Source organism: Condylura cristata, unplaced genomic scaffold (genome assembly GCF_000260355.1).
Source record: "Condylura cristata isolate star-nosed mole 26May11 unplaced genomic scaffold, ConCri1.0 scaffold00023, whole genome shotgun sequence".
In the NCBI taxonomy this organism is placed as follows: Eukaryota; Metazoa; Chordata; class Mammalia; order Eulipotyphla; family Talpidae; genus Condylura; species Condylura cristata.
Genome location: NW_004567124.1, coordinates 23,005,768 through 23,029,472, shown reverse-complemented (window position 1 = coordinate 23,029,472; position 23,705 = coordinate 23,005,768). Strand labels below are relative to the sequence as shown.

General features: G+C 36.7%; 1 protein-coding gene across 1 annotated transcript; it reads left to right on the top strand.

Annotated features, from left to right (window-relative positions):
* The first annotated feature begins 798 nt into the window (after positions 1-798).
* Positions 799-22,772, top strand: TRIM69 (tripartite motif containing 69). Its single transcript, XM_004687846.2, has 7 exons — positions 799-1,151; positions 14,289-14,765; positions 15,556-15,651; positions 18,144-18,377; positions 19,164-19,186; positions 19,272-19,396; positions 22,173-22,772. Exons 1-7 carry the CDS (start codon positions 1,146-1,148, stop codon positions 22,712-22,714), a joined length of 1,503 nt encoding a protein of 500 aa, XP_004687903.1. The 5' UTR covers positions 799-1,145; the 3' UTR covers positions 22,715-22,772.
* The last annotated feature ends 933 nt before the right edge of the window (positions 22,773-23,705 follow it).

The window sequence follows — 23,705 nt, the reverse complement described above, 5'->3', positions numbered from 1 at the left end:
GGGATCGAATTTGCACTGCAGCAGCTGTGGTTAGCTTGCAGTGTTGCGCCTTAACTCTCTATGCCACCAGGGAGGGCCAGGCTCCCCTGATGAGAATAAAGCCTTTAGAGAATGAACCACTTTCTTCCTTTCCTCTGAATAAATAGGAGCCACAGAAATAGTTGCCCTATATTCCAACCAGACGAGAAAGTGCAAGTACATTGCTGGGCATGGATCATTAATTCACTCACTAGTCTGCTCATTTAGCTGATATTTGTTAAACTTTGATACTGCTGTAGGCCTGTATAGTTAAAAAGATGTATAAGACAGGCCTTTTCTCTAAGAAAAGATATGTGAAAACATAATAAAATAAATGACACAGTATAATAAAAACTATGATAGAAATCTATGATAGATGCTGCTGAAGCATGAAAGAGAAATTACAAAAGCCTCCCCCCCCCCAAAAAAAAAATAACCATCAAGAAACTTCTGTGATGGCACTCTATAATCACTTATCAGAGTCTAGGAATGCATCTCAGTGAGCTTAAACTACTGAAGTAAGCTGTGTGAAATGAAGTTTTTCTCATCCTGCTTCCTTAGGGCCTGGGGTTTCCTTTCTCAGAGATAAATCTGGGGTTGTTTCAATGGAATGTAAACTCTGAGAGGTAGAATAGCTATCCATTAAAGCCCCCTAGCCTGTCTGTGTCTCAGTATTGTGATAGGATCATGAGCACCGGCAAGGAGTTTTCTCATGTGTCACACTTATAAGCGTAGGATAATGATTATTTCCTCTTTCAATAAACACCCTAATCCAGAAATGGGAATTTATGAACCTTAAGACTGGACCACCACCTCAAATGAATTGACTTCCCCCACAAAATTTGATGGGCAGGTAGGTTATTCCTTTCAGGGTTCTTTTTCTCTTAAGCTAATGATGATCAAAGTAACTGACAAACTGTCACGGAATCTGCCAGACCTCACTCTGGCCTTACCCCTTCTTCTCCCTAGCTCCTGAACTCTTTTCTCTCTCCGGTCATGCTTTGAGTCCATCCTTAGCAAATTAACAAATCTACAGGACTCCTGGTCAGCATTCATCCTAGGCCTGCTGTGCACTAGAGGGTCTAAGTGCCTGCCTCTGCCCCCTGGTGGCCTTACACTAGAGCTTCATGGAGGTGAGAACACTTTTGCAGGACATAGTGGAAAACTGGATCACAAGGTGGGACTGTGATGGTATAGGTTTAAGAGCATGAAAAGAAATTCAGGGAAAGATTTAATTTGTGGCATTTTATAGTTTCTGTACTCTTTCCAGGATTTGGAATAACTCAGAATTTAGATGAGAGGTTGATAAGAAAGTAGTGAAACGTACCATAATTTTTTTAGAAAAATTAAATTATAAAGCTATATAAAAATTTGCTTTCCTTAGTACATTATACTACCACATGTACTTGAAGCAGGGTTGGTTCTCACTGGAGTTAAACATTTTTTGTTAAAGTCCTTTAAGATCTTTTCAGAACAAAAATAAAGGTTGCCATAAGTTCAGTTATCTTCTAAAATTGTATATTCTTGAATGTTAGTCAGACAAATATTTACTACAAGAAAGCTGAAAAAATTTGCTAAAATTCATTAATAAGAAATTTTGACGCATGAGCTCTTATGTTCCATCAATTTCCACTTATTATATAATAAGTCGAACTTAATGTGTGTATAAATCATTAAGATCAGATTCTATTGTCCTCTATCATAAGATCTTAAGAGTTGTTCTTAACTTTCTCTGTTAGTTGTTGAAATACCAGAATTGTGTATTATTTATATTTTCTGGAGGAAAAAGTAAGTGTATTCTTACTACACTCTTAATTACTTTAAGTCTGGTCAATAAAAATAGACACTTTTCCATAATAGTGAATTTCTTGTTGTTCCAAATGTTCAGGCAAAGGATAACTTAAATGACTTAAAATCTCTCAACTCTGAGAAGCTCTGATTAGAAGGAAAGATTATAAAATTGCTGACTTGTGTGAAAATGTTAGGATGCATGAAGCATGATGTGTCTTGTTCTTGTGTATTAATTGGCTGTGGTACATGGCTTGTCCTCTACAGATGAGGGCAAGCCTCATCTCCTAAGATTGATAATGGAGACCTCACCTCCTAAGGTTAATTCCACAGGAAATCTTAAAAATTACTATGAATAAATAAAAGGATGAGAGTCAACCCATGACTTGAATTTTCTGTCTAAACCCTATGGTTAGATTTTCCTAAGGGGCTGGTGGTAGATGTGATTTCCAGGTAGAGAAATTTCAGAATGTCCTTTGGTTTCCCTCTACAACAGTGAGACATTTTTCAGCTATTTGCCTCACATATTTGATTCATTTAATAAATTCAATTGCACAAAAAAAACAGCACATAGACTCAATGACTAGGATCAGATAAACAATTAAAATTCAGGCTCTTTCACTTAATTATTGTGTGACCTTGGCAAATAACTTAACCTAAGTTTTAATTTTTTTAAAAATGGGTAAAACCTTTATCTCATAGGTTCCCTATGAGGATTAAGTGAAATAAAGTGCATAAAGTATTTTTCAGAAGGAATCTAGGAGTCAAAGGACAGTGATACGGTTAATGTAACACAGCCACACTTCACATGTGTTTCTTCTCTGCAATTCTTGGTTCTCTTAAGTAATTAACTTTATCCTACATCCCTGTATTTCTTCTGTTTTCAGTTTAAAATTCAGCTTCTTGGCTCCTCTTCCTGATACTGACCATGCCACAACTTTTCATGTCCCAAACTCTACCTCATGACAATCTTTAAGATTATTTATTTATGCACACAAGAAATGGGGTACATGCAGGGGGTGAGAGGATTTAACAGAGAAGAATCAGGGATAGAACAGGCAGATGTACTGAAATACATTGCTGAAGGGAGAAGCAGGTAAGACAGGAGCTGTCTGCCATGCCTCCTGTCTGGGGATGGAACTCCTGTTGCTGTGGCTGAAAATAGTTTGCTAGTATTGAGACTCAACCCCTTGCACCACTAGGGTGGCCCCAATCTTTAAATTTTTCTTCAACTGTCAACTTCCTGTTCTCTCTTTGTTTCAAGAGTTAAATTTTCAAGAAAATCTGGTTTTTCCATATCATCTTTAGCTTACATCTTCAGTAGTTGAACTTTCTTTAGAATAGGTCTAAAGCCCACCTGTATTTTAATCACCTGAGGCCATAAAGAGGGAGAGGAGGCCACATGTATGTGTAGGCTTGACCTTGGGCCTGGACTACAGGAATGAGAGCAATTGTGATTAACACCTCTACTAGGTGTTGGGGATAAATTTTAGTTTAAAAGTTCAATTGTGAGGGCCCTTCTTGGTAGCGCAGTGAGTTAAAGCACAACACTAAGAATTTAAAGCCACTTCAGCATGAGTTCAACCCCACCCCAGAAGTGACCCACATGGCATGGCAGACCTCTCCTGGACCTGCCTGCTGCTCCCCTCAGCAGTGTACTTTGTCAGTCGGCCTGTTCTGCTCCCCACTCTGTCTCTGGTGGATCCTCTCAACACCCCTGTACCTCTGGCCTGTACCCCAGTTCTGTATGCACAAATAAATAAATCTCTAAAAACCATAAACAAAACCAAAATTCAATTGTGAAAATAATACTGCATACACTTTCTATAATATTACTTAATACTGATTTTGAGTCCCCATTTATGTAGGCTGGAGAGAAGTTCAACTTGTAACCTTTGAGGAGAGCTGATCATTGCTGAAAGCTCATTACCCAATCTAGTCAAGATGGTTTACAGAGGATATACTGAAATATTTCTACCCCTTATCACTTTTCCCTCTCCAAATACATAGAAATAATGCAGAAAGTTAAACTTAAGTTGATTTTTCAAATGGTAGACTACAAAATGAATTTTAAACCATCTCTCAGAAAACTATTCTTATTTAATTCAAAACTACATAGGGAATGAAATACAGACAATTATTTTTGCAATGTTAACTAGAGACATCTGTAAGCCTGGGCTACAACCAATAAGGAAGGACTGCCTGATATAGAGTAAGTTCAACAGAAATATGATGGATGCTTAGGGATGCAGATTTTATAAAAAGCCAGAGTGACAGTTTTCCAAAGTGTTTCAAGATCCATAAATCTCTCGTACATAGCAATGAGAACAAGCAAGTAGGCTGAAGTAGGAACCTTTCCTAAACCCATTTGTCACAAAGATTTGAGTTCCAGGGATGGTGAAGTTGAAAAAAGACAAATAAACCATATGTATGGAAAGAAATATGTTGATAAGAAGAGTGGAAGAGACAGACTGCATTGTAAGTAACCCTGCAAAACTCATTTAAAGGCTCTAAGAATTCGTGCACACACTGTTTCATAAAGAAAAATGTCTCAATATATACTTATTACATGAAGGAGCCCCAAAATGTAGAAAATTACTACCAACTCTGAAAACAACATTTGAGAAAATACACATGTTGAAATATTTCAACACCCTACTCTCACCAAAAGACAGATCATCAAGACAGAAAAATAAACAAGGACACAATAGCCCTAAATAAAGATCCAGGCCATATGGGCCTAACAGACATCTATAGGATAAAGCATCCACCCCCAAAAACAAATACACATTTTTCTGAAGTGCACATAGATCATTTTCCAGGGTAGATCATGTTCTGGGCCACAAATATTGACACATACATGAATATCGAAATCTTACCAACAACCTTCTCTGTCTATAAAGACAACAAGCTAGAAATCAACTATGAAAAAAAAGCAAGGAACCCCTCAATAAATGGAAAGTGTATTGAAAGATGACATTGAAAGATCACTGGATCAATAAGAAAATCAAAGAAGAAATTAAAAAATACAATGAGACAAATGAAAGGAGAACACAACTTTCCAGAATGCATGAGACACAACAAAAGCAGTAATAAAAGTTATGTAATAATACTTGCCCGGATCAAGAAACTAGAAAGACCCCCCCCCAAATAACCTAATCTACTATCTCTAAGCACAAGAAAATAACAAAACCCCCCAAAAGCCAGTGGAAGAAAGAAAATAATAAAAATACAAGCAGAGATAAATGAAATAGGAAAAAAAAAAAGGACAATCTGAAAAATCAATGAAACCAAAAGCTGGTTCTTTGAAAAAATAAACAGGGCCTCCCTAGTGGTGCAAGGGGTTAAGTTTCAGCTATGAAGCTGTCCTCAACTGTTGCAGCATGAGATAGATCCCTTGCCAGGGAGCTGACCCACATGGTGCAGCAGACCTCTCCTGTCTTGCCCACTGCTCCCCTCAGCAGTGTATTTTAGTCAATCTGCCTATTCTGCTTCTTACTCTGTCTTTGGTGAATCCTCTCAGCCTCTGCACCTCTGGCCTACACCCCAGCTCTTGTCTGCATAAATAAATAAATCTTTAAAAAGAAAAAAGAAACAAATAAAACAGACACGCCTCTAGCCAGGTTCACAAACAAAAAAGGGAGAAAACTCAAATAAGTATAATAATAAATGACAGAAGAGAAATTACAACAGAGGATAATTAGAGAAATGCAGAGGGTAATCAGAGATTATTACAGTTATATGCAAATAAGTTCAACAATCTAGAAGAGATGGGACAAGTTGCTAGAACTATACAAGCAATGAAAACTGAATAAAGTAGAAATCCTAAACAAACCAATTCAAGCAGAGAAACTGAAACAGTAATCAAAGCCCTCCCCAAAAATAAAATCCCAGGACCAGATGGTTTCACAAACAAGTTTTACCAAATGTTCAAAGATAAACTGGTGCCTATCATACAAAAACTCTTTCAAAAATCAAGAAAGAAGATATATTACCAAATATATTTTATGAAGTCAACAATATACTAATGCCAGAACCAAATAAAGACAACACACATAAAAGAAAACTACAGACTAATCTCCCTAATGAACACAAATGCAAAAATCCTCAATAAAATTCCTAGAAACCAAATCCAACAATACATCAAAAGGCTAACACACCGTGACCAAGTGGGGCTTATTCCAGGGACATGAGGATAGTTCAACATCCAAAAATCAAGTACTGTAATTCACCATATCAACAAAAAGAAAAAGAAAAATGATATAACCTTATCAACAGATGTTGGAAAAGCACTTGATAAAGTTCAACATCCGTTTATGATGAAGGTACTTGAAATTCTTGGGATAGAAGGAACACACCAAGGCTCTCCCTGGTGGCACAGCAGGTTAAAACACAGCACTAAGAAGCTAAAGCCACTTCAGCATACATTTGATCCGGAGGTGATCCACATGGCGTGGCAGACCTTGCCTGACCTGCCTGCTGCTCCCCTCAGCAGTATACTTTGTCAGTTGGCCTGTTCTTCTCCGCACTCTGTCTCTGGTGAATCCTCTCACTGTGCCTCTGGCCTGTACCAGTGCATACATAAATATTAAAAAAAAAAAAAGAAGAACGAACATACCAAAACAGGAGTGGTCAAGCCAACAGGCCAGAGTGGCCACCCACCCAGGTTCAAACAGTCCCAAAAGGCCAAGGCCAAGGGCCAAATGCAAAAATCAAGGACTGTAGCAATATAATACTTATACAATAAGGACCAATGGAGCACAGGTTAAGAACAGTGCCCTTTACAGGACAGGTCACTGTCTGTGGATTCTTACCCATGGGTTCTCACCCGTGCTCACAATTGTATGAGACCTCAGGCTGCAGGGTTTTACTTTAAAAATGGGAAATAAAGAGCTTACGGTAGACATAAGTGGCTGGCTATCTCACCCAGATAGTGCCCACCAGAAGTACAAACAGAGCACTAGCCACCTGTCAACAGAGGTGGACCACACTAGCCAGTAAGGATGGTCATCACTGCTCACCAGGAGTGCTGAACAACCTGGCAAGCAGTGATGATCACTTCTGGCCCCCCAAAGGCAGTGTCACAGATATCAAGTGTTAATAGCTCTTTGTGAGTTGTTGGACAACACCAACAACAAACAGCTCTTTGATATTGTTTGTTGAGATCAGCCCAGAGCCTTGGGTACTTCCTTTAGGATCAGAGATCCCATTTCTAACAGAGGTCTTTGGCTTCTCTTCCTCCCTTGGAGGTGGGCTGCTGGATGCTTTTCTTCTTTCTTCTTTTGAGGTCAGCATCTGGTCCTTCCTCTCTCTTCTTTCTTTGTAGGCCTGGAATGGAAACCTTCCCTTCTTTCTTTGGAGATTAGAACAGTGTTACTTAGCTCTCTCCAGACCTTGGCTTATAGCCTCTTCCAGGGTGCCCCACATATAAATCTGATTGGCCCATTTTTCAATCCTGTGGCTGTCTGGATCAGTTAGGACCCATCAGCTTATAGCTTATACCTGATTGGTCTACTCCATGATCCATGAAGTATGCATAAAAGGGAAATTGCTGGGCTTTTGAGAGCCACAGCCAGAACCAGTTTGTGGTAGAGCAGCAGAGTGAAACACAACCACTGCTGCTCTCCTGAGGTGGTTTCTGCTGCTGAGGCAGCTTGGTTCTTTATCATTACCTTAACATAATAAAAGCCGTATGTGACAGCTAATATTCTTAATGGTGGAAAACTGAAAGTCTTTCCTTTAAGATCTGAACAACACAAGGATGTCCACAATCACCACTACTTTCAACAAAATACTGGAAGTCCTAGCTAAAGCAATTAGGCAAGAGCAAGATATACATGGAATCCAAATAGGGAAAGAAAAAATAAAACTATCACTATTTGCAGATGATATGAAAATATATATAGGACCTTAAAAAGTCACAGAAAAACCAATTAAAACAATAAACCAGTAAAGGTTACAAAATCAACACACAAAAATCAGTAGCCTTCCTCTATGCAAACAATCAATTTGAAGAGAAAGAAACTAAGAAAACAATCCCATTTATAATTGTATAAAAGATAGTAAATACCTGGGAATAAGTCTAACAAAAGAGGTGAAAGACCTACACAAGGAAAATTTCAATGCATTGTTAAAAGAAATAGAAGACAAAAAGAAATGAAAACATATTCTCTGCTCATGGGTCAGAAGAATTAACACGATCAAAATGGCCATCCTAGCAAAAGCAATTTTCAGATTCAATGCAATTCCAATAAAAATTTCAATGCTCTTCTTCAAAGAAATGGAAAAAATATTGCTGAAATTTATATGAAATCACACACACGCACACGCACACACACAAACCTCAAAGAGCCAAAGCTTTCCTGACTAAAAGGGAGATGAAAGGAGGATTTACACTCTCAGAATTTAAATAATGCCACAAAGCCACAGTAATAAAAACAGTATGGTACCGGAGCAAAAATAGACACAGACCATGGAACTGAACTGAAAGGCAAGAAATAAAACCACACACATATGGTCAACTAATCTATGACAATGGAGTAAAGGATATACATTGAACCAAAGATAGTCTCTTCAATAAATGGTGCTGGGAAACTGGACAGCCACATGCAAAGGAATAGAACTACAGTACTATTTCATACCAACTCCAGGGCATTCCCTGATGGTGCAATGGGTTATAACACAGCACTATGAAACTCTCAGCTGCCATGGCTGCACGATTTTGATCCCTGGCCAGGGAGGTGATCCATATGGTGTGGCAGACCTCTCCTATTCCACTCACTGCTCCCCCGTCAGCAGTGTATTTCAGTCTATCTGCCTATTCTACTCTCTACTCTGTTTCTAGTGAAATTTCTCACACACACCCCCCCACACACACACCTCTGGCCTGTACTCCTGTTCTTTTATGCATAAATAAATAAATCTTTTTAAAAAAAGCAACTCAAAATGGATAAAAGTCTTGAATGTAAGGCTTGAAACCATAAAATATATAGAAGAAAACATAAAAACATTCCATGACATGTACCTCAGAAACAATTTAAAGGACGCATTGCCAGAAGCAAGAAAAATGAAGATGATAAATGTTGCGAATATATAAAACTTGAAAGCTCTGTACAGCAAAAGAGACTGTAACCAAAATAAAGAGAAACCTAACTAACTGCATGAGAGAAAATATTTGTGCACCATAGAACAGATAAGGAATTGATATGAAAGATAAATTCATGTCATTCACAGCAACATGGAGGGATTATGTTCAGAAATAACATCAGAAAGAAAAAGAAAAATATCAGATAGTTTCACTTAAAGGAGGAATATAGGAAAACTAAACAAGACATTTTAAAAAAGTGAAAAAACTCAGACAAACTATAGATCTGAGGCAAACAAAAGGGGAGTAGGAGTGAGATGGCTCAAAATAGGGGAGGAAGAGCACAAGGGATTATGGTGATGTTTCATGGGTGATATGGTTGTGGGAGATTTATGGAGACTGCATATAAGCAAAGAAATCAAATATTGTACAGAAATAAGCAACAATGTAAGAAAATAAAAATTTAATAAAAAATAAATTTGTCTTAAATATGGTTCTGTCCCCATCCTATTGCAAGTTTCTTGTAATTAGCTGACTCAGGAAGACTTCAAACATTCACAGATATTGGAGAAAGAGACATTATACAAAGACACAAAAACTAAACAGCACTGGAAAACAAGAATGGGGTAAAATGTCTAGAGCAAAGCACCAAGAGCTATGGAGTTAGAAAATACAAAAAGGAAATTAAGATAAATGGAGGCTAGTGTGAGAAGCTCTGATGTTTGACTGATGGGAGTTTCAGAAAGAGGATGATGTTGAGGGAATAATCAAGGAGAAATTACTGTATTAGTTTCAGGTAGGTAAAACCCAGATTAAGAGAGATCAGGCATGGGGGGTAAAGAACACAGGTGACATGGGAAACTTAAGGAGCCAAAAACTAAGAACTCAAGTGAAAATACTGGATAGAAAGAGGTTGAAATCTAAGTATGAGAAAAGAGCAACAGAAATACTCATCAGCGAGAGTGGAATTTGATGACAAGGTCAAGGATTTTTAGTCATGTTCCCATGGTTAGACTAGATCTAAATATGAGTATAATAAAGCCCATTAAGTAGAGGCAAACAAACTTAAAACTGGGAATGCAAGGTTAGGAATGAAAAAGCAGTTCTGGATTATACTCAAATTCTCTAATACAGCAGATGAAAGCAGCTCTGGTCTTAGAATTCTTTGGATTCCCTTAATTCCATCATTGATTTGAGTATCAGAGCAAGTTCTGAGTACGAAATTTCCCCCTCGAGTGCATGAGAGTAAGCCATGGGCCAATCCTTGGGGATTCAGCTTCAGATTAAATCTTCTGTATGTAAGTTTTTCACCTTAACACATGACAAATACAATGACATATATAATTGAAAAATCATGTATCTACATTTAACAGTTTTTCCATAATCTTAATCACTTTTGCCTATTGAAAATCTGACTTTTTAATTTCCATTTAGATGTCCCAATGTTTCTCTTGATCACATCCAGGAGTCAAAGTGTAGGGACCCATCTATTATGCCCTAAATATATTTATTTCCATCATACAAATTATCACCTGTGTTGAGGTCTTACCTCAGGTCCCCCTTTTTTTCCAGGTTAGCATTTTTTATGAAAGCTGTACATAAGACTACTGATTTATCTTCTCAATTGTTCATCCTTGTATTTGCCCTTTTCTTTCCTACTTGGCAAGATTTGACTTTGCCTTTTAGGATCTTTTTAAGGTTTCTGTCCATTTTGGCTTCAGTGATGGCCACGTCTCTTCCAAGTGTCTCCTTCCATGTTCCCCTAAGTCTCCAATACAAGGCCCAAGGCCAAGAAGAAAGTGGCTTCTTCACAAGTCTCTGCCCCCTGTCAGTTCCCATTTTTTATATTCCTAGATCACAGCTTTTCAGCTTTAGCATTTAAGAAGGAATAAGAATATACAGAACTGGTTGTGGTATATGCTGTTAACAAGCAAATGATGTTGGCACTTGAAAGTACAGAGTGGGCAAGATTATTTCAGGAATTCCAGCAGAAAAAAAAATATTCTGGCTCTGGAGTCATATAACATCATTTTTTCTTATTGATAAAATTTACATAACACAAAATTAGCCATTTTAAAGTTTGCAATTCAGTAACATTTAGTATATTCATTGTATTGTGCAATCATCACTCCTATATAGTTATATTTTCATCACTCAAAAAAGAAACCTTATAATCACTAAGTAGTTACTCCCCATTTCTTCCTTCCCTCAGCATCTGGCAAAAATAAGCTCTTTATCTCTATGAATTTGCCTTTTCGGAATACTTCATATAAATAAAATCATATAACATATGTCTAGCATTTGTGTCTAGCTTTCACATAACAATGTTTTTAAGGTTATATCTGTGTTCTAAGTCTATACCACTACTTCCTTTTTATGACTGACTTAATCTTTTATCTTATGATCCTTCCATCAATTAATGAACATGTGGGTTGTTTCTGCCAGTGACTACTATTATTACAGTGCTACTATTAATATTTGTGTTCAAATTTTGTTTGAAACCCTGTTTTTAATTCTTTGGGGTATATACCTATAAGTAGAATTGTTGGAGCAAGTGGTAATTCTATTGATATGTTTAACTTTGAGGAACAGCTAAACTGTTTTTCACAGTGGCTGCACCATCTTACAGTGTCAAAAAGTATACAAGGGTTTAATTTCTCCATGTCTCCCAATTGTGTTTTTATCCAAAAAAGAATTCTAGTGGGTATAAAATAGTATTTCAGTTACTTCTTTTTGTATTTTCCTGATGAAAAGCCAGAATCATACAATCATAGTGAGTTCTACCAAATATTTAAAGAAGTATTAATATCAGCCCTCAAGGTTCCAGAAGATTGCCTCTTTGTTTTGTGACGAATGCTTTTGAGGCACAAAAGCTTTTTAGTTTGAGACAGTCCCATTTGTTTATTTATTTTTGCTTGTTTCCCTTGTCTTTGGGGTTGAATTCCCCAAACATGTATTTGCAATTGATGTTTAGTTGTGTATCTGTGTTTTCTTTTAAGAATTATATATGGTTTCAGTTCTTAAATCTTAATTCATTTTGAATTTTTGTGTATGTGGTTAAATATGGATCTAGTTTCATTTTTCTTTACTTGAATTATCCTTGTTTCCTAACACCAATTATTAGAGAGATTTCCATTCTCCATTTATGGTTATGGCTCTTTTGTAAAAGATTAACTGTCCACATTTGTGTGGGTCTGATTCATCAACTATGGAGACAGTAGTTCTTTCTTCTCTCTCTGAGTTATGGACTTGAAGCACCTTCCTCCAACCTTTCACTTTACGGTTTCTTGTAAACAACTTATAGATAGCCGAAACCTTTAAACTCAATTTTTTTTTTCTGTGCCTTTTAACTGGTAAGTTCAAGCTATTCACATTTAGGGTGATTATTGAAATATGGGGCTTAGTTATTGGCAATTTTTTTTTATTGTTGTCTCTTCTTCCATTTGTTTCTCTCTGCTCTTTTATTTGGATGGCTTTTCCTAGTGTTTTTTTCAGTTTCTTCACTTTTATGTGCCTATATTCTAGATTTTTGCTTACTGGTTACCAGAGGGATATAACAAACTTATTTATGTTTGTGACAGCCCTTTATGAGCTATATTGCCTTGCTGACATTTAACTTTATAGGTTCTGACCTTTACTTCCCCTCTCTAGTATTTTTTTTATAATTTACATTATTTTTTTTAAGATTTACTTATTTATTCATATAGAACTAGGGTATAGAGATGCGAAGGGTGAGAGGATTCACCAGAGACAGAGTGGGGAGCAGAACAGGCAGATCAACGAAGCTGAGGGGAGCAGCAGTCGGGTCAGGAGAGGTCTGCCTTGCCATGTGGTCACCTCCGGAGCAGGTGGGGATAGAACTCATGCGGAAGTGGCTTAAGCTTCCTAGTGCAGTGCTTTAACCCGCTGAGCCACCAGGGAGGGCCCCAATTTAGATTATTTTTAATAGATAAAGTCAGTGGTTATCAATCCAGAAATACTGACATCAATCCAGAAATAACTCAGACTGAGTTATTTCGAATCTAGGGTGTTATTTCAATATCTTCCCCCCCCTTCTAGTATTTTGTTGCTGACTCATAATATTCTTGCTCAGGTTTCTGATTATGTATTTCTAGTGTTGGGGCAGTGCATTTTGTTTCCTCCTTTCTTATTGGGCAGGCATAGGGGTGGTAAAATCCATTAGCTTCTGTATGATTGGAAAATAATTTGTTTCATCTTCATATATGAATGATTAGTTTGTAAGAAAGAGTATTCTTGACTGGAAGTTTTTGTTTTTTATAACTGTGAACACTTCATGCCACCTTCTTGCCTGGAGAGTAGTTGGGCAAAATCTGATGACAGCCTGATTTGCCTTTATAACTTCAGGAAAAGAAACGCTGGTCTAATATTAAGTTAATACAAAATAATTTAAGTTAACCTCACAGATATGTATGAGGAAACATGGAAGAAAATTATCATAGTAGCACTGTTTGTATGGTAAAACAACAAAACAATCCATTGCCTATCAACAGTAAACTGGGTAAACAGATTTTTATGAAAAGAATGTTAAGTGGCAGTAAAATAAACGAACTTGAGCAATGTGTATCAAAACGAGTGCACAAACAAAAGGGTCCAATATCCATAACCATACAGCAGATGCAGGTTAAAATCACAATGCAATACTACTGCATTATTCACCAGAATGACTAAAACGAATATTACCTACGTTAACTTTTGGTAAGGATATAGTAAATTTATGGTTTCTTTTATACAAAATTCAAAACAAGGCAAACTATAGTTTTTGATGTCAGAATAAGGTATATTTTATAAGGGTTAGTGATTTGAAACAGACTTATGGGGGCAGGGGGCGTCTGAGATACTGGAAGTGTTCTGTTTCTTGATGAAGGTGAAACTCATTCATTTTGTGAAAAGTCATTTATAATTCTACAACTTCCTGTGTGTTATTTCTGTAATTTTTTTAAATGCAGAGAGGAGGGGCTAAATTTTATATTTGGTGACACGCCACTGACTAAGGAATATAATTGATCTTCCAATTCTTTGTATGTGAACCTCAAGAAAACAAAGAGGTAGTAACTAGTAGAACAGATGTTGAAAACAAAACTTTTAATTGATATATAAAGGAAGGAAGTAGATGGAGGGAGGGATGTGTAACAAAACATTTCTTTTGTTTGGTATTCTTTCTTATGCCTTAGTTTTCTAAAGTTAAGGTTGGAGGTAAGTAATAAACTATGATGTTATAAAACATTGAATTTATCAAATTACTTTCAAAGGAGAGATTCTGGTGCTTATATTCTGGCTGTACCAATTCTCAGCTCCTTTAGGAAGGGAGTCCACTATTTTAGAGTCCTGAAATGGGCAGTAAGAAAGAGAAACTTATTCTAGCTATCCTTTTCCAAAGGTCTCTTCCAACCCTTCTGCAGAGACCGACCCAAGAGACTACATTGAAGTGAGTGATTTAGTCACCCAAATACCCTCTAAAGTGCAGATACAAGACATTACTATGGAGCTACACTGCCCTCTCTGTAATGATTGGTTTCGTGATCCACTGATGCTAAGTTGTGGCCACAACTTCTGCCAGGTCTGTATCCAAAACTTTTGGAAGCAGCAAACAAGGGAAACATTCTGTCCTGAGTGTAAGATGCTATGTCCATATAGCAGCTGTACATTCAACCTTGTACTAGAGAAGCTGGTAGAGAAGATTAAGAAGCTACCCTTACTCAAGGGCCAACCACAGTGCCCAGAGCATGGAGAGAACCTGAAACTGTTCAGTAAACCAGAAGGGAAACTGATCTGCTTTCAATGCAAAGATGCTCGGTTGTCTGTGGGGCAGTCTAAAGAGTTCCTGCAGATCTCTGATGCTGTCCGTTTCTTCACGGTGGGTGAACCCTGGGTACTGAGTAAATGCTTAGGAAAGCTGGGGGAAATCTTTTGTAGGGCTTCTTCTCTCATGTAATCCTACTTCTTTATTCAGATAATTATCAGAAAACTCAAGAGTTCTCAGAAAATACACTATCTCTATAAACATCTTTCTCTAGAGTTGCTGATTATATAAAGGTAAGGGGCAGTGGAGGAAGGCTTACTCCCTCCTTCAATCAGATATTACCTCACCCCTCCAATGACAGTACATTGCTAGACAGTGCTAGACAATGAAGACTGTTCTCATTATAAAAATCTTGGAACTTAGTCAAGTTTAATACAAATAAAACAACAGAAGCAATATAATTAACTATTGAGAGATAAATTTTGTCATAATTATAGTCCACAAAATTTGAAATTTCAAACTGGAGAAACCTGAAATGGTTAAAAAAAAAAAAAAAAGCTTGAATTGGGAAATCATTTGGATTTGGGTGGGTAGAAGGAAGAAGCCAATATTCCAAGTGAGAACAATGTAAATGAAAGTATAGATAGTGAGAACAGTAGAAAATGTACAGAATTCTGTTAATTTCTTGATATCCTTAACTTACAAGAAGGTAAAAGCTATTTTTTTTGCTGCTTGAATTGTTTTTCACAATTCTTGGAAAAGATAGGGATTATGGGATAGTGGAAAGGAAAGGCTTTAGCAGCAAGAACTTACTTTGTTTTCCTGACACATTGGGCTTTGGGGACAGCCCTTATGGCCGTTCATCTCCCAAGTCAGTGTGGGTTAATTCTATGTGGTATTCCAGGAGGAGCTTACTATTCATCAGGGTGAACTGGAGGCAACCCTCAAGGAGCTTCAGTCCCTGAGGAACATGCAGAAAGATGCTATTGCTGCTTACAAGGTGAGGAGCAGTGTCAAGAAATACACACTCCTTGTTAACTTTAGCTATGTGGGTAGAGAGGTATATATATAAAATAAATACATGAAATAGCCTATTGAATTAAAAAACAAGCACTGTAGGGTGAATAGGAATATGACAGTGAGTAGTCGGTTCCCAACAGTCATTTAAGAAAGAGTTGATTAATCTTCCCCATTATGTGCTGATCCTTTTGATAGTTTAATCACTAGGGTATTCTTGTGGGATTGTGATATGTCTGGTCTTTCCCTTTATCCATGGCTAAGTAGGAAATTTCTCACAAACATCTACTAAAGATTGCTATGGCCAAAGCATACTTTTTTTCTTTGGGTCTACAACATGGCTACTACTGAACTAAGGCCTCTCAGGCTTTTTCCATATGATTTGATCTTTTTTAGGTTCTCCCAAACTAAATAAAACTATAGCATATGCTTTTAACTAAATAAGAGCTCTAGGAGAACATTAATGATTAGAGACTTGGCAGACCTGTCCTGAGAGTGGAGGCTTAAATTGGGGTTTCTGTTTCTTCATAATTATTTTATGGAAGAATGTCTTCTCTGGTACTTGGCATCCAGAAGAAATATTTACAGCGAGGGAAAGAAGGATAGATGGAAACAATGATGTCATCAGGGAATTTTGTAAGAGTTCCTATAAAAATGCTATTGTAAGAGATTCTAGCTCAGCGATTACAGTCAATATTTATTCACTCAACAAATATTCACTGACTGGTTAAGGCATTAAACTATATACCATATTACACAAGGGTGGAAGACAAATGTTAATGAACAACCCCACTACTAACAAGAAAACAATTGTGAAAATTAATATAAATGAAAATCCATGTGCTATAGGAGTATATAGAGAGCATAATCTAGATGGAGGAGGAGGGGTTTTCTCTGAAGAAGTAACCTATGAATAACTGAGAATTGGAGGATAAATAACTCAACTATGAGAAGAATATGAAGGACTTAGTCTGGAGAAGAAAAGTCCTGAGACAAGAAGTTAGTTGCTATGTTAAACATCAAGAAGGCTAGTAAAATTGGGTCAAAGTAGACAAGATGGGAGTGAAGAGACAGATATGGGCCCAATCATGTAGGCTTTTATATAATATTAGGAATTTCGAACTTCATGCTATAAATATTGAGAGCCATTAAAAGGTTTAAACAGGACATGGTTTCATCTCGTTTTAAACACATCAGTCTGATGGCTGTGTGGAAGGAAACAATGACAAGGAGAAGACTTTTACATTAGTCCCAGAGGATGATGATGGTGGCTTGGCCTAGAGAGACAGGAGAGATACAGTTTCAGCATATGCTTTGGAGATAAAAATTATCTGGCTGTGTGGTGATTTTATGTGAGGGGTGAATGGAGATGTGAAACAGTCAGCTGGACATAGGAATGTGGAACTTAGAAATCGGCCAAGGTGGTAAATAAGAAATCAGCAGATCAACGCTTAAAGCTATAGGGGAAGACGATATCTGTCTAGAAATAAAGTACAGAATGAGATGGGGAGAGACATCAGGATAGGATATCGAGTAACTAATATTTAGAGCTTAGCTAAAGAAGGTAACACCAACAAACAAGACTGAAAAATAGTGGTGAAAGAGGTAAAGGAAAACTGGGAAAGCATGAGCCTGAAGAGAGTAAGAGTAGAACTTTAATGGTGGATGAGTGGATGTAATGGTGGAATCCATTCTGTCTACCACATGAAGAAAGATGATGAATGGAAATGGGAGAATCAATGAATGGGTGATTTCAATGAAATCCAATAATTGTTGCAATAGGGGTACTGAGTAAGGGAACACAAAACATTTACATTTGGAGGTGGTGCAATTGCTGGGGATAATAAAATCATTACTGTGACTAAGCCAATAAATATATAAAGGTGGAAATCACTAGAAATGAGAGGGATAAGGAACTGAGAAGCCAGAATGTCAGTTGGCTCATCCATGAGAATGGTGACTATCTAAGGAAAGAGCTGCAAATGAAGAAGTTGTTGATTTCAGTGCTTCAGACATTGCCCTTTTCCTGATTCTTCTATATTGTCCTGACAGGAGGAGTGACATCTTTCTGTCCTAGTTCTGATTTCAAATAAAGACAGTTTTCCAGCACTTTCTAGTCCCAGTTTAACAGCAATACATGATATTTAATGGTTTGTACTTCTAGCGAGGAGGTTGTCACTCATTCTAGAATGTTTGATAAACTTTACATCCTGATTTAATATGACACTGGTAACTATTTCAATATTGCAGTAGAAACCTAAAAGCACTCTGACTATCCTGAACTATCAGCCATGCTGGGAAAGACAGAGTTAAGTCTCCCTTAGGGCTCCTGTAGTGTGGCTGGATGTTGATATTTAGCATTTGTATATATTTTCCTGCTATAATATTTCCAAAGTGTGTGAGTGCTGGTGCTTTGGGCCCTCATCCCCAAGTGCTAGTCTCAGTAATTGCCATGGTGATCATGGAGGTTTCCAGGAAAACAAGCTACATCTGCAGCAACACATCTCCTTGGAGTTTCTAAAGTTGCATCAGTTCCTGCATGGCAAAGAAAAGGACATTTTAAATGATATCCGAGAAGAAGGGAAAGCTTTGTGTGACGAGATGGAGCTTAATCTGAATCAGCTTCAAGAACAGTGTCATCTAGCCAAGGACATGCTGGTGAGCATCCAGACACAGATGGAACAGCAGAACTCCTTCGACTTTCTCAAAGTGAGACTCCATACCAATATGATCATGAGTACACTAGCGAGGGGAAGAGGGTTGGAAAGGATGTAGCAGCAGCTTTTCCTCACAAGGAGGGGAAAGCCTTGTTGTAGTGTTTTTAAGACTTTCTGGGAGAAAAGCAGAAGGCTACTTTTGCCTTATGCTCAGTAGAGAGGTTAACGTTCACCTTGTAGAAAGAGAAGATAATACATAACTAACAGTTATGTATTAATATTTTTGTTTCATGCTCAGTAGAGAGGTTAACATTCACCTTCTAGAAAAAGATAATACATAACTGAGTTATGCATTAATATATTTTTCCATAAAGAACTTTGAAGTTTTATTTCTCAAAAATTAGAATTTCACAACTTAGTTGTATCTTAGATTGACTACCTTAAATTTTACCTCTTAAGAGGAATTATTTACCACTACAGGACTCAGAAGCTTAACTAGCCAGAGTAAGCTTAACTAGGGCTAGAAAACTTACTATGTTTTTTCCTGAGACTATGTGGCAATATAAGTAAAATTAGCTTAATCTTAATTTATCTCTTGTTCCCTGTAAAAAAGGAACTCTAGAAATTCAGAGAGAGACTAATGTCAGCTAACTGGGTTAGATAAAGGATTTAAATTAGAAAAGGCATATGGAGGATGAGAGGAATTGGTGATGATAGGAGGGGAACCATCTGTATAGGACCCCAATATTGAATCCCGGTGGTTGCCAGTACTAACAAAGAAGTTTCTGGCATTGATGGGCAGACACCTAGCCTAACTATTTCTCCTTTTATCTTCTAGGATATCACACCTCTCTTGGATAGGTAAGAATTTCGCATGGTATTTACTAATGCCCTTCCTTCAATCTTTGAAGGATGCCTAAAAATAAGTTATTTATGCTCCTTGTAGGTTGGAGCAAGGAATGAAGGTGCTGTCACCCAGAGAGCTTATCTCCAAAAAGCTGAACCCAGGCTTGTTCAAAGGTCCCATTCAGTACATAATATGGAGGGAAATGCAGTCGACTCTATCTCCAGGTATCAGTGGGTAGTAGCTATTCATTCCTGAGCAGAGAATCACCAGAGATTTAGATAATCAATTTAGCAAAACAGAATAGAAGATTAGTTGTTACATTTGACAAAACAATCCAACTTGTAGGCTGAGAAGTAATTCTGACAACAGACGATTTGCCAGTGCAAGTCATAAATTGTAAGGTCATGGTACTAGTGGAAATTCAGTCATACCAACTAGCCTTCTTTGGCCAAATTCCACTCTTAAAGTATAATTAGGGGCACAGAAGATGTCCCATAAATAAAACAGAATTAGAGTTCAATTTTCTATTATTTTGTTTTTCTTTTACAATTGACTTCTATTTTTATGGCATTGTGGTTAGAGAGAGCACTTGGTATGATTTCTGTCTTTGTTGTTTTACTGACAATTGGCTTATATCCCAATGAAGGATCTATTATTGAAAGTGTTCCATGTGCATTTGAAAAAAAAAGTATACGCAGCAGCTTTGGGGCAGAATGTTCTACAGATGCCTGTTAAGCCTATATGATCAGCTCCTCATTTACAGCTATTATTCTCTTACTTAGTCTCCGTCTTGCTGATTTGTTCATTGTTGTGAGTACCAAAATTTCCTAGTAAAGTATTAGTATTCTCAAGTGTGGTTAATATCTCTTTTTAGTTCTATAAATAATTGTCTTATGTATCTTAGTGCTTCATCATTTGGTATACTTACATGCTACTATTTTTTACTGTATTAAGACAATAATTATCAGTAATATTCATCTCTATCTCTAACTCTCTTTTTAAAAAATTTTATAATAGTTTATTTTTACATATTTTTGTGCATTTTTCCATCTCAGTTGCAATCCCCTTGGGTTTCCCATCACCAAATCACCCATGCACCAGTGCACTTCCCTCCCCCAACTGTTTTGATCCCATTCCCCACTCCACCCCCACAAAATGTCTCTGGTATATTGTTGTTCATCATTATCACTATTTTCTTGCCTGTTCTGTTATATTTCTGCTATGAGAGAAACCATCCGGTATTTTTCCTTTTCTTTCTGACTTATTTTGCTAAGCATGATCTTTTCCAGCTCCATTCATGTTGCAGAAAAGACATGTGTTTCTTTCTCTTTTTTGTTGCTGAGTAATATTCCATGGTGTATATGTACCATATCTTTTTAATACAGTCATTCACTTTGGGTAACTATCTTTTTTTATCTGGTTTAAATATAGTTGGTCTTGCCTCCCTCCCCCCCTCAATTACCAATTAGTTGTTGGATAGTCTTCCAGAGTTTTTTACTTTAAGGCTATTTTATCTTTAGGGCTGAGTTTCCTGTAAATAGCAAAAGGTTTGGTTTAAATTTTATGATCCATTCAGTTACTATATAAATTTTAACTGGTGAATTAAAACTATCTAAATTTAAGGTGATTATGGAAAAATATGTATGTACTACCATTTTTTCTTTTTTTGGTTTTTATAGTTTGTCTTTATTCTTTTACTTTTCACTTATGTTTTCACTATTCCTTTTCATGTTTTGCTTGAGTTTCATCTCCATTACCCTTTGTGTGTCCTGTATAGATTTTTGTTTGGAACTAATACTAAGGTTAATGTGTGATTATCAAATTCTATCAACAATTCTATCGAATGATTTGATTGCAACCTTACTGTGAAAGCCTAGTTTTACTTTCCTTCCTGTCCATTTTGTATGACATCTGATATCTGGTACTTTATTGTTCCTTTAGTATTTATTTCATGGAGATGGAGTGGTAATAAATTCTTTTAAGTTTTGTTTTTCTTAAAGGTATTTATCCTGTTTGTCCATATCCCATATGTTTCTTTTACGATGGTTTGATTATTTTATATCCAGAATTTTCTGTGTATAAGCAGATCATCTTGCTTGTCTGCTTACAACCCCTCTTTATTTCAAAATTCTCTTTTATACTGCTGTCCACTAATTTGACTAAATCAATGCTTAACAAATTTTCTGTGGTTAATGTCCAGTTTTAAAAATCTCAAATTTTCATGGACTGATACATTTTTAGAACATAATAAAAATCAGTTCCTTGAAAAAAGCATAAATTAAAATAACAAACAAGTATTACAAAGTGCAAGCTCAGGTTTTTAATTAAATTCAGCTGACATAAAATCACTCTTTCAGATTGCTATCAAAGATAGTAAAAACTTAACTGCCATTTCTATACAGTCTTACCCATGATATCAGCCAGGACCATACAGTTTGTAGACATTTTGACTAACAGTGGCACAAATCAATCCAGATTTCAAAAGTCCCATTATTTCTCGAACCAAATATAAACTTCTCATCATTGTCCTCTAAACTCTGAACAAGTTAGCTCAGTCTTGTTTGGCTCTAATATACAAACACTTATCTTCTTTCCTATACAAGCTACTGTCTTCAACCCTTCTTTTTTTGCCTTTGCTTAAGCAGAGCATTCTGAATATAACTCGTAGATATATCGCAATTTATTATCCCTAGTAAGCTTTCCTAGGACAAATGTACCCAGTCTAACCCCATTTGGAATTTGTGTTTTCTAGTAAATATTTAACATTCTTTGTATTTTCCCCCTTTACTAGAGCATAGTAGCTTCCAAGTAAAGTCTAGCTTTTACTACAAATATAAAAATGTCTAGAATATAGTCACCCGAATACTAAAATAATAAAAAGTATATGAATAATACCTGCCTGACTAAAATTATATACACAGGGACATAAAGTACTGGCGTCTGTATAAATACTGTCTTTTACTATGAGATAGTAAAAACTTACTTTTTTTTTCTTATTAGGCATATCTCCATTAACTCTGGACCCAAAAACTGCTCATCCAAATCTGGTACTCTCCCAAAATCGAACCAGTGTGTGGCATGATGACATTAAACAGGCAATGCCTGACGATCCAGAGAGGTTTGACTCAAGTGTGGCAGTGCTGGGCTCAAAAGGTTTCACATCTGGAAAGTGGTACTGGGAAGTAGAAGTAGCAAAGAAGACAAAATGGACCGTTGGAGTCGTCCGAGAATCCATCATACGGAAGGGCAGCTGTCCTCTAACTCCTGAGCAAGGATTTTGGCTTTTAAGACTAAGGAACCAAACTGACCTAAAGGCTCTGGATTTGCCTTCTTGCTGTCTGAATCTGACTGACAACTTAAATAAGGTGGGCATATATCTGGATTATGAAGGAGGGCAGGTATCTTTCTACAATGCTAAAACCATGACCCATATTTACACCTTCAGTAGCACTTTCACAGAGAAACTTTACCCCTACTTTTGCCCTTGCCTTAATGATGGTGGAGAGAATAAAGAACCATTGCATATCTTACATCCACAGTAATCAGTCATACTATTGTGTAAATTCAGAGTGTTTATTAAAGAGGTATTAAAATAGTTTACCAGTCTCACTGGTTTCTCTTCCCAATTTATGGGGAACTCTAGAATAATGAAAAAGGACTGACAACTGAATTCCATTCTCATTGTTTTAAGTGGTTTTTACTGGAGCCTTTCACGATGTGATTCTAATTCACTAGGGTCTTCTGTGACAAATGAGTTACTTTCATGGGAGTGATCATCAACTCTTCTTACTGGCGCAAAATGCAACTTGAGCTTGTAATGCTTGGGAACTCTTTCAAACATGCCTAGAAATTCATCATACTGTCATTATTCTCAAGCTTAATGACTCTTAATAGGTGAATTTTCAGATATATATTCCCTATTTAATTATCTTGTAATATTAATTTTGCAATACAGTGAATCTCTGACAATTAGTCCCTTTTTTCTTTCTTTACCTATCTATGGAGTTACTTGTTTTTCTGTATTAAATACACTTAAGTATTTTTATCCATTTGACCATGTGCTTTTCATCATTCCACTTATAATTGAAATATCAGAATTGTTCATTTTGTCTTCTTCAATAAACTCATTCACCAGTTTGTTCCTTATAAGTCTAAAGTTCTTAGCAGTAACCTTGATAAACCCATGTCTCTTTGTAAGTCCCACTTAACTGGGCTTCATTCTCTGTGTCTGAAAGTTGTGTGTGTGTGTGTGTGTGTGTGTGTGTGTAGGGGGGTGGGGGTGAAGCAGCACTGGCTCTCTAAAATTACAATTAGTACAGTCCTTTGGCAGGTCAAAAGCCCCCATTCTATCTGTCATAATGGAAAGGAAATACATAAACTACATATTTACTTTGGCATAAAAAATATATAGCTCATATTCAATAAGCAAATACTTCTAATGGTGGGGTAAAGATTTTTAAGTAGTGTGACAAAGTTTGGGGGACAAAAAGTCTATTGTTGCCTCTATATATACAGACTTCCAGATAAAATATC

Bases quoted from the DNA above. Each gene is read 5' to 3' on its own strand.
- TRIM69 (XM_004687846.2), top strand. The intron at 15,652-18,143 runs GTGAGGAGCAGT...GGAGGTTTCCAG, and splicing joins ATGCTATTGCTGCTTACAAG to GAAAACAAGCTACATCTGCA. The intron at 19,187-19,271 runs GTAAGAATTTCG...TGCTCCTTGTAG, and splicing joins ATCACACCTCTCTTGGATAG to GTTGGAGCAAGGAATGAAGG.